General features: G+C 34.1%; 1 protein-coding gene across 1 annotated transcript; it reads right to left on the bottom strand.

The window, feature by feature from the left end:
- Positions 1–12,444: 12,444 nt before the first annotated feature.
- LOC123673366 lies at positions 12,445–17,607 on the bottom strand. The gene has a single exon (XM_045607851.1). The coding sequence runs from the start codon at positions 17,605–17,607 to the stop codon at positions 12,445–12,447; it is 5,163 nt and encodes a 1,720-aa protein (XP_045463807.1).
- Between the last annotated feature and the right edge of the window lie 544 nt (positions 17,608–18,151).

The raw sequence follows: 18,151 nt of genomic DNA, 5'->3' as shown, positions 1-18,151 counted from the left end.
TCAAATATCAATGGTGTTGGTGTTCATCGATTCTTTGGCGAGTTTTAAATGATTTGTCATATAATTTTAAACGTTCTTTCCGCATTCAACCTTTGAAATGTGGAAACATAGAAAATCTCAATAACCTTCGGTTCTCGACCACGCCGCAGAGTTCTCGACCATTTTTGTGTTAGTTTTCGACCACTAATAATAGTGGCCGCTCCACTTAAAAATTTTATAAAAAACTTTAGAGCGAGATGAGTGATTAGTACTTACTTTCGTACCGTACCATCGACATCACTACCTATCACTCATATGGGTTTCAGATGAGCTAATCAAGTAAGAAACACTCGAAACGTAAAAAAAAATTATTTTGCAAAAGTTTCCACTTTCTATAAATATTTCAAAATAGCAACTCATACAACATTATTTGGTTATTTTGCTCTTAATATCTATTTAGAAACTAATGAGTAAATAAAATATAAAACACCGACCACTATCGTCTAGAATTAAGTACAATCAAATTGGTTCTCGACCGCGAATAAACAAAGGGTAGAAATAAGTGTTTCAACGTTAATTCGGTGGTCGCAAACTAATATTCAGAAAGTAGATATATAAATGAATCAGGGTATCGAAATAAAAACGAAAATGATCCAACAGAAATATATCGGTTGACATAAACAATTATTGAAGTAACATATTGGTTCTCGACCACTTCGGTCGAGAAATAAAAGATACACATTTTCCAATACCAGTTCGCGACCGCCGAATATTTAACAAAAAAATATACATTTATCTGCTTCTTGATTGAAATACAATCAAAGATATATCTTATAGTTGATATGGAACAAAATATACAAACATAATTCATTTAAAATAAGAAATAATAACTATTTCCTGGTCATATATCACAAAGCACTTTTCTAAGAGAGGACGAGAAAGAACCCTTTTCTATGATAGACGATTATTAACTAATTTTTAGCGCGAAAACTTTGACCTATACCCCTACTATGCAAACTATCTTAGAAGGGTAGAATGGTCGAGAACACATACCGCGAAAATATTTCGCACTACATGATATATTTTTATTATTATTTTATCTCAAATCACGGAATGGTCGAAAACCAGTGCCGGTCGGCTAACCAGTGCATTTACCCTATTTTAGAGCCATCATTCAGCCTTATTATTTCGTCATAATTTCTGCAATGCTCGACCGAGGGTTCGACTCACTGATGATGAATCTGTCTTGAAATTCGATTGTGTTCGTCCGGCCGAAAAAATGATAATTCTTGGAGAGATATTCAAACTTGAAATTTTCAGGATATCTTCGAATATCGAATGTTGCTGTTTAGTTTGTCCAAATCCAACAAGGAATCTCGTAGATATAGCCGTTCGAATTTTTTTTTGAAGATTTCGAAACTTTTGATTCAATCTCAATAAAATGTTGCCTTTAGATGTTAAATAACAATTTCAAGAGTCGTAATGAATATTATGTCGATAGCTCAACCAAAAACATAAAATTTCAAACAGAATATCTTGAAAAAATTATCCAATATTTCCTTGATCACAAAACCGACGAGTTTGGCTTAACCATAACTAGGCTTCGGATGAATATGAATTTGCATAACGGCATATTCCAATATATATTTGAGTTAAAGTTCATATTTTAATCATTTTCTGTTTTAAATACATATTTCCAAGATAAAATTGGTTTTTAAACAAGAACAAATCTAATAGAACCGTTCTTTTGGCAAATCCCAAAGAGCTTTTATGACTTTTTATGACCTACCCAACCCGCAAAGAATGCAGTATTCGGAGAAAATATTTATCCCAAATAATGACACACCATCTGGTAAGAAAGATAGTAAACCTCGTTTCTGTCGTTGTTTTTTAAGTGCCTACTGAAATATTTCTTTAGGCAAGTATCAGAGCAATGAGAATTCGAATGAATTTATGAATTTCACCATGGAAGAATCCTAATGGAACTATTTGCATATCAATTTCTTGACCCTTATACGTGTTAATTCTTATTATTTTAATTTTCACTATCGTTTACCTAACCCATGTAAATAAGACTACTTTTTTTTAATCGACTATTGGCCAACGCTATACTAAACTAATAAAATTTTGAGATTTTATTCTTTACGACCTTTATACCTGCTTCTGTATGTATTTTGTTCAAACAAGTACTTCATTAATTTCAACTATAGTATAAAATGAAGAACTAACTGTCACATGAGTGGATACATAAGATTTTTTGTCCCATCAGAAAAGATTTTGCCGATTTGTGTTTCTTTTTCAGAAATTCCTCATTTTCATAAGAGTTCTTTTCCCAAATAACTTCAAATATTGCCAAAATCTTGCAATCACTGACAATGATACAAGATACCCAATGATGAAATAGGTATAACCAAATACAAAATTATTTCAACATCAGTGTTCGAGGCACTAGATACAAGATATATACGTTTCGAAATTGAATCTCAAAGAATGATATACATGATATATAAGGTTGAAGTTTATAAGTACGATTTCAAGTAACAAAAATTATTATAATAATTATATTTAATTTCAATCGTAACTTTCAGAATTAGAATAAATCAATTCGATTCAAGATAATCAAATTTTTGGATGTTTTTTTTATTTCCTTTCAACAATTGAACATATGCTTTCATAGTCTCTTATTAAAAAATGAAACCGAATGATTAAATTGATTGAGAATACAAAGATACGTAAAAATTCTTTATAAAATAAAGTTCATAAAAAACTATTCATGGTGTTTAGGATCCACATGGTGTTTATGATTCAAAAGATTGGCTTCAATTTTTTTTCTCGAAAAAGAAGCTAGATATGACGGAAATAAAGGTGACGAAAAAGTTGTACCTATATTATTAGTTGTTCAATCTTTGAAAATTTATTAAAAACCACAAACGAGTCAGTTGCGTACTCTTTGCCCTCAATATTGTTTTGTCCACTGAGACACCACTGGACCTAAATAATTCAATCTAGTAAGAGCTAAATAAGCGCCTTATTACTTTCAATAACTTCACTAAATTTCAACAAAATTTATTTAAATACCCAAGTACCAAATATTTAATATTTCGTAGATCCTTCAGAATACCTATTTGTTGCTATTTACTAGTATTTTCTTCACAGTTTGAATACAATTCGTATGAAACTACTAACCGGGAAGGTGAATGAGTATAACCAGTTAAAATCTTTGACCGAGCTGCGCGGAATTAACTGACGTTTGAATTTGTTTTGAAATTCATAACAAATAACATGTTTACTAGGTACCTCCAAAGATGATAAATCAACAGTTGACCTATCATGATTGCCAAAATGTATAGGTATATTCGACAGGAAGGCTTTCTTGATTAGAATTAATGAACATCTAAAGAGTTTCCTTAACTGCAAGAACAATTGTACATATTTCAATCCTTCATTGGATTGAGGACATACGTTCAATCATAATATTGAAATTCTACAGACCGAAATTGAAAGTTGAGGCTTGAAATTCCTAGAACCACTAGATACCTATACCTAGATAGTCTCAACAAAATTATTAAGCGCTGAAATTTCGTAATGAAGGAATTTATTTGAATGAGATTTATAAATCTGATTGAGACGATTGGGAATTGGGATGCCTAGACTGTTTCGATGAATCAATTCATTGTTCTTTGAGATTCTACACGATTCTAGAAGAAAGTACGTAAACATAATAAAATCATAAAACTTCTTTGGTAGCTGTCGGCTGAGAACAACTACAAAGTATGAATCTACAAAGGGTATCCCATTAAAAACAGATGGTGTATAATATTCGATTGAAAATATTCCATTATCTCACATCTCGTATTCTAGTCGGCGGAAAAAATACCTATATGATATATGTTACTGAAATTTCATAGACAAATTGAAGTGGCTGAATAATCTGGTTCGATTCAAGGAAGAAAACTATAGACAAAAAGAAGAAATCCTAAAAAAATGTGTTCACCCCGGTCTACCCTGGGGTCTACCACAACAAAAATGGGTAATAAAATTATCAAAAATTATGTAAACACTTCACAGAAATATTTTCGGACTTTATTTCGTAAATTAACAATATACTAGCAAGAGGTTAATATCTAGCATCCATAAATAACGAAATATAACATTTTTGGAATCACAAGATCGGAGGTTCAGAAAAAGTCTTATTTCACGAGATCAAAATATGAAAATAATTTTCATAATGAAAACTAAAAAGCAAGATATGGAAACTAAATTTACTTGTAGAATACAACGCAACATTAAAAAATAGTGGTATGATTAGAAGAAAGGAATTGTGATTCGTGACAATTGTCGACACAAAGCATTCATATTTTCAAAAAATTATTCAATTTTATCGTTTACAGTCTGGCCAACTACTAATGATCGAACTTTGTTAGACTTCCTTCAATCATGCAAATATCAAAATTCTTATTGTTGAAAAAAAAAGGGGATGGTAATTGTAATAACTTTCTCATTTACCTATAAGATAGGTATTGAAATGTTCAATTTCAAAATATCATAATAGTACTGTTTATACTTTATTTTATAAGAAATATCCTGGGATATGATTGAAAATTCAATTTCCTACTCTCCTTCCGCCTAACAAATGCATTGATTTTTTATTAAATAAAACTTATCTGATATATAAATGCACACTGAATTCACACAAAAGAACCAGCGTCAGATCTTTATTGTGTACCTATTGAATTTTAATACACGATCAAAGACTAATCAGATTATGTGAAACGATCAAGGCGTCGGCGCATATTCGTGTAGATCGTGTAACAAAAATTCGGAAGTGCTTAGTGCTTAGTAATCCGCAAAAGTAATCGCGAGCACTTCAGTGCTCGGGAGCACTTTCGGGATTACTAAGCACTAAGCCTTTTGTCAAAGTGCTTCGATTACTAAGCACTAAGCACCGATTTTAAAAAGGGCTCGGGAGCACAAAAAGGCTTCAAGTGCTTTCGAAAGCACTAAGCACAATGCTTTGGCACAGCTCCACTGGAGTCTAACATTTTCCATTGATTACAGAGCCATAACATTTCATTTCCATATTTTCATATTGATGGCTTCAAAAATATCGATGCAGATCAATATTTTTATAAGATAGTTGGAACAAATCAAATGCTTCATTTCATGAAGGAATTGCTTTCTATCAGAATTCTCAGTGATTTATTTTGTAATCACACAATTATTTTGGAATTTTTTTTTTAATTTCTTGAAAATATGTACGGAACTTCTGTTGGGTTTCTTCAAATCTTCGATGATTTTCATTTCATGCTAACACAATATCAAATATCATATAACAGTAACAGTGTAAACTGTAAATACAGTTAATAAATATTTTAGGTAAGATAATAGATTATTCGAACGGCTGTGGTTGAATTTGGCAACACCCGAAATTTGAAGTTCAAACTTGAAACCACAGACTATTAGTCTATGTTAGAACTTTCACAGATGACTATTATTTATTTGAGAATGTAAGGTTAAATGGCAATTCTTGTACGAAATTAAATAAACAACGTTATAATATAAATGCGATATAATAAATGAATGGATATGAATTATGAATATCAGAGCTAATATATGGGAGGTAGCGAGCTCTTTTCGTTAAAATTATCGAAAATGAAATAGAAAATCGAGAGAAAAATATTTAATCTTTAGCGTCAATGAAATTGGGATAACTCATTTATTGTATTATAAATACCTACTACTTTGATCAACAAATGGAATGTTAAAAGTGAGTTTATGATGGTTTTTATAATTTAGTAGCTTATTCCCAAGGTTCAAATCTTACGTTTGAAAAAACTTCAGTGTTCCGGTTTCCAGGGGTGAATTAGCACATTATGAAAATTTGAAATGGCTATATCGTTTTAACCGGGCCGAATCGGAAAAAATGGTTAATGAAAAAAGTGTTTCTTTTGACCTCAAGAATCTTCGGTTAAAATATATGTACAAGTCAAAGACTTACCCTGTATATATTAGGTATTCTCGAATTTTGAGCTAGGATTGGTCTCAAACGAAAATGTTCGACTCACCGTATTCGTGGACAAATTCAATTCTGTTCGTCCTTAAACATGAAGAGGAAAAACCTAGAAACTCGAAATTTTCAGGGTACGTTTGAATCATGAATGTCGAGTTCGATAATGGGTAAAATTCGATTAGGGTTTCCGTAAATACTTCGGTAAATATGGTCGTTTGAAATGTTTTTCTGAAAATTTTTCGACAGTTCTAACAATCAATCAAATTTTGTCGTTTTGTTCCAAATGTCACCCAATTATGTCAACATTACATTATGTTACATCACTCTGAATATTTCCCTCCTGTCAAATATTCTATTTAAATGGAGTGCAATTATCGAAAATTACAGCGATAATGGCATTCAGTGCAATTATCAATTATGTACTATGACAACACGATTGAGTTTGACAACTTCATTCCAAATAAATTTCAAAACGTCAATGCGTATGTTCAAAATACCTATAACAAAGTATAAATCCATGAATCAAAGAAAAATTCCCAGAAATACAACATACAGTCACAAATATATTTGGGGCTGATTTAAATACTATATTGTTAAACATTTCAATCATTATGTTATAGTCATTATAGGTAATACTTTTTTGTAATATTGCACAAATCGTTCCACATTGTGTTCACTGTTGCTTCTTTATATTCGGTTCCGTTTTTCGTTCTCATATTGACCGCCCAATATTTTAGTATTTTAGTACGTTCATTCAATTCGTATTCTCATATGAATTGAAGACATAGGAGCTTAGAAGAATTGACGTTGATACTAAAAGATTGGGCGGTCAATATGAGAAAGAAAAACGGGACCGAATACAAAGAAGCAACGGTGAACACAATTTGGAACGTTTTGTGCAATATTGCAAAAAAGTACTATAATGACTATAACATTATGATTGACCAGTTTAACAATATAGTATTCAAATCAGCCCGAGATGCCCACGATGCAATAGTACCTAGTAGATAATTTATGGTAGAAAATAGCAATGAATCTAATGTTCAGTTAAATTTTAATAAGGTCGTACATTTTTTGTCAAAAAATTTTCAGCTTAATATCCCTTGGGCATTGATAAAAGTTCGTATCTTGCTAACAATCCGAAGCCGAAGGCTGACGACTTTATCATTTAGATGTAGACAAACGAGGAAGGCTTCCAGCAAAATTTTATGTTGTTTTGATGACAACTGTAATCCAAATATTGAAATGTTTTTGTGAATACAATGCAGCATTTTTTCATCAACATCAGGGTGAAATAGCATGGCTTCAATAACAGTTACTAATAATTTCCCCCTTTTAACATTAAAGGGCAATTATTTAAGACCATCTTTCTGATATTTTCTTATAGAGATTATTTGACTGAAGGAATAATTTTTTTATTGCAAAGAGCTCCCCAAAATTGCTGTTACCAACATGAATTTTCGATAAATTGAATCTATTGCGTGGACCAGATTCTTTATTTTTCTCGAAGAAAATATTTGGAAATTGTTTACGATGAAATTCGGAAAAATTCAGTGCCTACTTATAATCTACGGCTAAGAAACTTTTGAATATGCTTACTGTAGTTTAGTCGAAACGTAAGGTGAGAAACCATAGCTGAAAATTTCGAGAAATCCTAGCTCGTCAAATAATCAGCCAAAATAATGGAAAATAAACTAATGAAATAATAAATGCATGTTTGGAAGGTTTGAGTTTTTCCCTTTCAATATACCATTATATCTGCGCCAAATCATGAAAGAAGAATATTCTGCAAACAAATTATCAATTTTGGATTAAATTGATCTCTTTACTACAATTTTTTGCCATGAAACGAGTACTTTTTCTAATTAATCGCCACCATCATATTGAACGAAATATTTCCTTACTGTAAAGTCTCAGGTCTTATAGATTATGAATTATGAATTCTCAAAAAAGTTAGAATGATTTCGGGAAAAATAACTTGTGGTGCAAACTCCAACGCTAATGGTTATCAATTTGTTCCATTGATATTTATATATCATGTTGTATATTTTTGAAAAGAAAAAAAAAACGATTTTATTTCTCATATAGAAATTTTTATGGTTTACATTTAAAAAACACAAGTTTGTATTATAACTTCAAAACTAATCGCAATTAAAAACAAGTGACAAGACCAATGTATTCTACTGAAAAAAGTACCTCTGGAATGTTATTGATCATGTTTATAGTCCTAGTAATCAAGAAGTTATTAGAACTTTAACTTTGATTTGGGTATATTCGTAATTTTCTATAGTTCTGATGATGTGACAGTGTTGGATACAGCTGGGGCACAGAAGGCACGTGTCTCCCTTGATCGATGATGTAAATTTCGCAGGGAGCTTGAAATTGTTTTTTATATCTACATCTGAAATTTCAACTGGGTCCATTTTTACGGTCACGAAATATTAGGTAATTTATTATCAATATTCTTCTTGCATTGTCTCTTGTACTGGTGACGTGATCAAAATAAAATTTCACAGGTTATTTAATTTCTATACATAATTTTTCATTTCGATCAGTGGTTTTGAAATGATCTAGCAGTGCAGGACCAGGACAACGCAGTTTGTAAGATATACCACCAGGCAATCGGTAGATCTATAGGATTAATAAAGGATATAGTCCAAAATCATACTTACCTGCCAAGTGATGTTCTGGAAAACGATAGATACAAGCTGTACTGGGACACATCAATAATAACCGATAGGCCGGTACAGCATAACATACCCTATATAGTCCTGTTGGATCGGGAAAAAAGAGAGGTCAAGATCATTGATGTAACAATCCCCGCGGATGATAATATAGTGAGAGCTTACACCGAGAAACTCACGAAGTATCATGATCTTGCATTTGAGATGAAGGAGGTATATAGGCTGAAGACAACATCATCCCCCTAATTCTGTCTGTAAATGGGTTGCTCGAATCACATCTGCTAGATAATACCCTAAGGCTAGGACTTGAAGAAAAACTTGTCAGTATGGCTCAAAAAGAAGTTATCCTGGGAACAGCCAGAGCAGTGAGGAAGTTCCTGATGACGATCCTGTGAGAGTATCTTGGCATCTGTGCCCGGCACTCTCACTTACCATCCCATGTAGGAAGTGAAAGCGGAAAAAAAATATACATATGTTCAATATCCACTTTGCATATTTTTTTTCTCTTCTCATTAATCTAAGATTGTACAAAACATTCTACGAATAAACTTGAAAAGGGACCAACAATAAATAATTTCTTAACGCTTCATAAGATGAATGCACTACATTTTATGGCTTTACAATTTTATTAAGTACGAATGACAGAAGTCTGGTTTGGGCTTTGTTGGAGTTGTGCCGGTAATAATGCCTGTCGTAGTTTCTATTATATGCAAATTTATATTGTTCGAATTGTAGCATACGACCATACATAGCTATATGTTATAAGTTACAATTCATTTAGTCATGAGTGGATTGTTCTGCAATAAGAATACATCGAAGTGTAACACATAATTGCAGCTCCTGATGGTTAATTGAATTCGACATTGTCCTCTGGGAATTCATATGGCGCTCAATACATTTTTCATGCGAGTAGATAAGCGGCTTCTTCTGACAAATTCAACAACTTCTTCGTTTAGAGTTAGGCTCGGAGTTAGGTTATTTTGCATGTGTTATTGTTTAATTTTTCATATAACTTTAACCGAGACTTTAACCATTCAGATTCATGTCAATGCTGTTCCATATTTAAATAACATATATAATGACATAAGAAGTTCCCCTGGGGAAAATGTTAGGATGATGATCTTTATGATATATTCAAGTAACATGTTGAATATTATCATATTTGGAAGGAAAACAGCTTTTGTTGGCTATGACCTCCGGGAAAAGTGGAAACTTGGAATTAATTCAAAATGAATGAGGAAAAGTATTGAATAGAGATTTCCAATCGGTCGAAATAGAATCAGCTTACATTCATTGTTAGCTGATTGAAATTAAATTGAATTAGAAAATACAGGATTCATGTGAAAAATCTGAAATTATGCATTGCGCATTTAAGAAATTTGCTACAAGCCTTCGTCTGCATTATTTTTCTAAAAAGTATAAATAACTCGAAAACTACTCGAGGTAAGTAGGTTTAGAGAATGCAACTTATATAAGGTGGTACATTGAAAGAATGAAAAAAAACGACTACTCAGAAATATGGGTTGGCCTAAGTTCAATATTAATATATTTTGATTAGTTATAACAATAATTCTTTCCGATATATGATGATATGATCAGCTTGAAATATCGCAAGAAACTTGATTATTATTATTCTACCCGTTCATCTGTACGCAAAACATAAATTCACCTTTTGAATTTTTTCTGGTTCCAATGGTGCGATTAGCATGGAATTAGGTAGTTATTTTTATTTTACATATTTTTATCTAATAAATACTTCTCGAAAGATGAGAAAGAAATATTTCGAATGACCATATTTACAGAACCGAGATCCGAACCTACCCAGAAATTTCAAGGTTCTGGGTCGATCTGTTCGAGAGTAATCGTGTTTACGGTACAAAATTCGAAACTCGAAAACAAAAGAAGGTGGCCAAAAATGAATACTATAACTCTTATTAGTTATACCGATATATCGGGTGTCCCAAGGTAAGTGGCCTATTAGATTATTATGGAAACTATTGATGGTAAAGATTTCAAATTTTGTGGATAGATATTTGGCCATGTAAGGTACATTTTTAAAATAATTTCACATTTCCAGTGTTGCCGGATGTACGACAATTTGGCAACAACTTTGTTATTTCAAAAGGGAAATCCGGTATTTCTATTTTTTTATGATACTCCATAAAATATTAAATCTATTCACTCTTACTTTTCCATACCTATCTTTAACGGTTTTTGAGTTATTAATTATTTTTCGAAATTTTAAATCAAATTGGCGTATTACGAAAATGACTCTAGTTCGCTCAATATTTGAGATTTAAGTCAAAAATTTTGCAAGTCGTTAGATATTGATCTGATCTGTGTCACTGCTTTTGAATTATGGTTGTCAATAATACAGGACGGACCAAAAAAAATCATCATTTGCCAAGCTACAAAATTTTAAAAAAGTCTATTTTTTCAAATTAGACACCTAGTATATTTTTCAATTTTTGGAACCAGTACAACACACTCTACAATTTTTCTATTCACGTCCCTATACCTATCTCAACTGGTTTCCGAGTTAAATGCGTTTATTAGATTTCACATTGATTCAATAAGCGTTAATTTCTTTTGCATTGTTATTTTCTCTTGTCGTTCATGGATCGATATATCAATGAATCAGTTCAATTCATAAATGTCAAAATAAATAATTATTGCCTAACAGGTGTTTTGTTCCGAGGTTTTTCTATAAATAATGGCTCAAGAAAGATATACACATATAACGCATATAACTCGGAATCCAGTTGAGATAGGTATAGGGACGTGAATAGAAAAATTGTAGGGTGTGTTCTACTGATTCCAAAAATTGAAAAATATACTAGGTGTCTAATTTGAAAAAATAGACTTTTTTACAATTTTGTAACTTGGCAAATGATGATTTTTTTTGGTCCATCCTGTATTATTGACAACCATAATTCAAAAGCAGTGACACAGATCAGATCAATATCTAACGACTTGCAAAATTTCTGACTTAAATCTCAAATATTGAGCGAACTAGAGTCATTTTCGTAATACGCCAATTTGATCTAAAATTTGTAAAAATAATTAATAACTCAAAAACCGTTAAAGATAGGAATGGAAAAGAACGAGTGAATAGATTTAATATTTTATGGAGTATCATAAAAAAATAGAAATACCGGTGTCCCATTTAAAACAACAAAGTTGTTGCCAAATTGTCGTACATCCGGCAACACTGGAAATGTGAAATTATTTTAAAAATGTACCTTACATGGCCAAATATCTATCCACAAAATTTGAAATCTTTACCATCAATAGTTTCCATAATAATCTAATAGGCCACTCACCTTGGGACACCCGATATATAAAGACCGAGATTGGGGTATCAGATTTTGTCTATCAACCCTGGTTTAAAAGTTGTAGTGCTAAAACATCGAAATTTGACCACCCTGTACAATATGAATTTTAAGCTTGATACAAGTTGTTTGTTGTGTATGTTATATATGTGAATACAACACCACTTTTTCTGAATTATTTGTATTATTAAAAAAAAACAAATATGGAATAATTACGTTTATTTTAACGTGAAAGCTGTGTACATGTTTACGTTAGAGAGTATATTAGACGAATGCCTTAATAGCCGCAGCCGCGGTTCTTGTCGATGCATGCTTTCTTCCCTCCTCTCGTCTCCTCGCTAGCATCGACGTCTCGCTTGGGTCAGCGGTGTTGCGATGTAGAATGAATGGGCTCTAACATATACCGCCCCCCTTGAAAGCCTCCAGGCTTTAAATAAGGCTATTCTTGATTTGGTAGGACACACAGTTTCACCGCTGGTCGTTTGAAGATACCAGTGGCGGTTTTGATGGTGACGGCTCGGATGATGTTGTCTTTTCCCGGATGGATCTCGATGACTCTCCCAATTCTCCATTTTAGAGGGGGAAGCCCATCTTCCTTGCACAGTACGAGAACACCAATCTTCAGCAAATCATTACAGCGCTCCTTCCATTTCGTACGCTGTTGCAAGCTGGATATGTATTCATTTTTCCATTTGGTCCAGAAGTGTTGCAGAATTTGCTGGCATCTTTGGAATCGTGAGAGACGATTCATTTTCGTATCTAGCAAATTGTGGTCAGGTATGGTGTTTAAAGATCCACCAATTAAGAAATGCGCAGGGGTGAGAGGTAATGTATCATTTGGGTCATTAGAAAGAGGATAAAGTGGGCGGGAATTCAAGCAAGATTCTATTTGACATAATACCGTAGAAAATTCTTCGTAGGTTAATTTTGAATCTCCCATCACCCTATATAGATGATGTTTCACTGATTTTACACCAGCCTCCCAAATACCACCAAAGTGGGGTGCCTTTGCCGGAATGAAGTTCCAGCAAATTCCATCAGAGGTTAAATTGTTTGCAATGATTTCACTATTATGTTTAAAGAAGTTTTTTATTTCATTATTCGCCCCTACAAATGTAGTGCCATTATCTGAAAATAAGGTAGCCGATTTTCCACGTCTCGCAAAAAATCTCCTCAAAGCAGCTAAAAAACATTCGGAGGTTAGATCACTCACAACCTCTAGATGAATTGCCTTAACACTGAGACATACAAAAAGAGCTATATAAGCCTTCGTAGTTTTATAATTTTTTGTTTTTCTGTCTCTGATTGAAAATGGACCTGCATAGTCAATGCCAGATATCGAGAATGGACGCGATGGCGAAACTCGTTCTTTGGGAAGATTGCCCATAAGATATTGTTCGGGTTTCGCTTGGAAGCGAAAACATCGTGTACATTCGTGTACGACTTTCCTTACGAGATTTCGACCAGAGATTGGCCAGTATCTTTCTCTTAGAGATGCTAATAATAGCTGTGGACCGGCATGCAATAGGCGAATATGTTCATGTCGAGCTAAAAGAGTCGTGAAATGATTGTTGGCTGGTAGCACGGCTGGGTGTTTTTTGCGGAAGGGGAAGTCCGAATTTTGTATTCTACCACCAACTCTGATGATTTGTTCACTGTCCAAGAATGGGTTCAGACTTGCGAGATTACCTTTGTAATTGACGTTGTGTCCCTTGGAAAGAGCATTATGATCTCGAGGGAAAGCGTGCCTTTGGACAATGCGTATCAATAGATTCGAGGATTCTTGGAGTTCTGAAGGCATTAAAACACCAAGTTTTCTGGAATTGGGTTCAGTCTTGAGGTTATTTTTAAAACGAACTATCCAGGCGAATGTCCTTTGTAATTTCAAGAAGGATGAAAATCTGCCGATATTTTCCAGGAAGTTTTGATCGATACTGAGAAAAGTCTTTATATGTTTCATTTCGGGAAGATCATTTGGTGTAGGGATTGAAAGTTCATTCATTGGCCAATCGCTGTCCGAGTGGACAAGCCACTTGGGACCATGAAACCAAAGACTGGAATTAATGAGTTTTGTAGGGGGTACTCCTCGTGACAGTAAGTCTGCGGGATTTTCTGAGGTGTTTATGTAATTCCAACAATCGGGATCGGTTAAATTCTGAATTTGAGCTACTCTGTTGGCAACAAAGGTTTTCAATAAACTCGGAGAAGATCTTATCCAAGCTAATACGATTGTGGAGTCGCTCCAATAGTATGTTTTATTGAATGATATTTTGATTGAGTCCTTCACCTTGTTCATGAGATCAGACAACAGTGTGGCTCCACAAAGCTCCAGTTTGGGTATTGTGATTTGTTTTAAAGGTGCAACTCTCGTTTTTGCACAAAGAATGTTGCAAGTATAATTGCCGAAAGCATCAATAGAACGAATGAATACACATGCCCCATATGCAGCTTCTGAGGCGTCACAGAAACCGTGTAATTCTATCGAAGTAGAATCGCTGCATTGAATATGTCGAGGGAATTTAATCTCATTCAGTTTGTTGAGATGTGAACGATAGGATAGCCATTTCGAATGTAGATCCATGGGAATGCTTTCATCCCAAGAGATGTTCAATTTCCACAGTTGTTGCAAGATGATCTTGGCAACAATCGTAGCAGGTGAGAGAAGCCCGAGTGGGTCGAAAATTTGGCAAATGGATGACAGTATTTGACGTTTTGTGATTTTTTCGGTAAAATGATTACTGGAGATAGTATAGGTTAAAACATCAGAGGAAGAGTTCCATAGTAAGCCTAAGGTTTTATTTTGTTCTCTACTGCCGATGGTGAGTAGAAAGTCTTCCTGTGATTGTATTTCTTGAAAGTTTGATACCCATTTTCTCAAGGTAAAACCGTGCTGTTCAAGAAGATTGGATAAAATTCGTTTTATGTAAAGAAGTTCTTCGAGTGAATCACTTCCAGTAAGTAGATCATCTACATAAAAATCCTGCAGTATGATTGAAGCAATTTTCGGAAATTCAACTTGATGAAGATACGCTACTTCATGTAGGCATCGAATAGACAGAAAAGCTGCACAGGCAGTTCCGTAAGTAGCAGTGTTGAGAGTAAAGGTTGAGATTTTCTCATTTGGATTGAAACGCCAAAGAATTTTTTGCAGAAAACGATGTTCGGGGTTGATGTAGACCTGCCGATACATCTTGGTTATGTCGGCACTAAGAACGAATTTATGTCTTCTGAATCGTAGAACTATTGAGAATAAGTCGTCCTGTATGGTTGGACCTACCATCAAAATGTCATTGAGGGACAGACCAGAAGAGGATTTTGCACTGCCATCGAAGACAACACGTAGCTTTGTGGTAGAGCTGTTGTCTTTCAGGACACAATGGTGGGGAAGGAAAAAACCAGATTCGTCCGTTTGATTGTCAGTTAGAGACATGTGATTCAATGTAAGATATTCTTTGATAAAATCATGATATTGGGCCTGTAATTCTGGATTTTTAAGTAGTTTTCGTTCCAGGGCAAGAAATCTGTTGGTAGAAGATGTCTTTGAATCGCCCAGTTTTACAGGTGATTCTTTTAGGGGAAGAGATACTGAAAAATGTCCATCAGGTCTGTGAGTTATGTTTTGTTTAAAGTGAGTTTCGCAAGCATTCTCCTCTTCGGAAACGTACTTCACTTCCGGACATTGTTCAATCTCCCAAAACTTGCAGAGTTGTTCGTTCAATTCGAGGGTATTAATACTGAGGTTACACTGATATTCAGGATTTGTTTGCTTTTTCGTTTGAATTGGTCCCGAAAGAATCCAACCTAGTTTGGTTTTTTGGAGAATTGGTTGGCCATTGCCAAGTTTTATTTGACCAATACTGACAAGTTCCCAGAAGATTTCAGCTCCTATTAGTAAATCAACAGGGGTGGATTCATGGAAATTTGGATCAGCTAAAGTAATATTTTGCGGGAGTTTCACAATATTTTTATTGAATGTGAAGGAAGGCAAATTACCAGCAATATTTGAGAGAACGAAGCATGGTAGTGTTGTTTGATAATCGTTTGTTTTGGAGTGAATGTTTGCAAATGTCGTGTAGTTGATGTTGGACTTGACTTGGTTGATTCCAGAGATAGAGAAATTAATTTTATTCATTTGTAAACCTAGTATTTTGCATATTCTTTCGGATATAAAGTTACTCTGTGATCCAGAGTCGAGCAGAACCTTGCAGTCATGTGGATTACCATGTTTGTCTAAGATTTCGACAAGTGCTGTGGAAAGTAGAACAATGGGTTTCATATAGGTATTCGTGGATGTGAGAGCTATTTCAGAGTTATTCACGGAAGTATTTTGTTGTGAACTAGATGCAGTAGATTGAATTTCAGAATTGGAAGAGCGTTGTGTAGATGCAGATGATGTTGAAGTGTCTGCTCTATTGTTAAAGTGAAGAAGAGTGTGGTGAGGTTTGTTGCATTTTCGACAACCAGCAGATCTGCACTCTCTTGTTAAATGCCCCACTCGTAGACAATTTACACACAATCTCAATCGTTTGGTCTCATTCAATCTCGAAGTGGATTCTAATTTCAAGAATTCGGGACAAGCGTAAATTAGGTGATCGTTTTTGCAAAATGAACAGGAATGATTATGAGTGGTCACAAACGATCTGGATGTTTTTACGTTCATATTAGTGTGTTGTTTATTATGGACCTTATGCTGCATATTTTCATTATTCAACTCAAGAGATTCCAAAAATCTACAGCGACCCTTTAGGAAATCAATGAATTCACTGAGTGACGGTAAGTTTGGCGAATTGTTGTATAGCTCCCATTCACGCCTGGAAGCGTGATCTAATTTTATCGATATTAGGTAAATTATTAATGCATCCCATTTATCAATGGGAAGTTTAAGTGCTTCAAGTGCTCTTAAGTGTTTTTGCAATCCATCTAAAAGTTGTCTAAGCCCTTGATTAGATTCTCTCAAAATGTTAGGCAAATTGAAAAGATGCTTTATGTGATTATTTACTAAAATCTGTTTGTTCTCAAAACGTTCAGTGATGAGTTTCCAGGCAACATCATAGTTATTAGCAGATATTTCTAAGGCTTTGATCGTTTCTGCGGCAGTACCCTTCAAAGAAAGGCGCAGATAATGAAATTTTTGAATGTTTGACAAGGAAGAGTTCTGGTGAATTATTGAAATAAAAGTATCCCGAAAAAAAAGCCATTGGTCGTATGCTCCATCAAAGCTAGGTAAATTGAGTGAAGGTAATTTTATGTCGTTGGTAGAAATTTGATTGGAGGTACACGCCTTAGCTGAATTTTGATCGTTATTGCAATCAAATATGAATTTCGTAGCATTTGCTGTGACTGTATAAAAGAGATTTTCGAAAGTTTCACGTTCTGTAGCGTGTAATGTATCTATGTTATCGTCATATTGTTGATCCGCGGATTCTATTTCCGACTGAGCATTATTGAAATCATGTATCAACTTTTCAGCTGCATTTAACCTGATTTGCAGTTCACAGATATTTATTTGATCGGGTGTGAGCGATTTAATGTTATTGAAGTAAGTCGTGAAACGTGTAAGGGCGCCTTTAGCGGCTGTTCTCTTTTGTTTAGGGTTTGACATAGTAAATTGAGAATTGTAAAGCGATAATTAAAATGTGCACAACAAAGAGTCAAATAAAATCCTGCTTGTATTTTTCAAAGGATTGGTATAGAAAAGGATTGCGCACTGACCTTTTTTCCAAGAATTTCAACCAGTTGTGTGAACGACTTCTGTTGTAGACGATGTCGAAGCGAAAGTATATGTAGCTGCCTCCGGTCGAGGGGTTGATCAAGTGTCTTGACTGTGAAGATGGCCGCAGCGGCTGAACAGGATCTTACGATGTATCAGGTGCAGGTGTTTTCAACAAATTTCCACTGTTTTCAATGGAAATGTCATCCGGCTCGAAGGACCATATGTTTGTTGTGTATGTTATATATGTGAATACAACACCACTTTTTCTGAATTATTTGTATTATTAAAAAAAAACAAATATGGAATAATTACGTTTATTTTAACGTGAAAGCTGTGTACATGTTTACGTTAGAGAGTATATTAGACGAATGCCTTAATAGCCGCAGCCGCGGTTCTTGTCGATGCATGCTTTCTTCCCTCCTCTCGTCTCCTC

Source organism: Harmonia axyridis, chromosome 2 (genome assembly GCF_914767665.1).
Source record: "Harmonia axyridis chromosome 2, icHarAxyr1.1, whole genome shotgun sequence".
In the NCBI taxonomy this organism is placed as follows: domain Eukaryota; kingdom Metazoa; phylum Arthropoda; class Insecta; order Coleoptera; family Coccinellidae; genus Harmonia; species Harmonia axyridis.
This window is presented reverse-complemented; position numbering and strand designations above follow the sequence as displayed.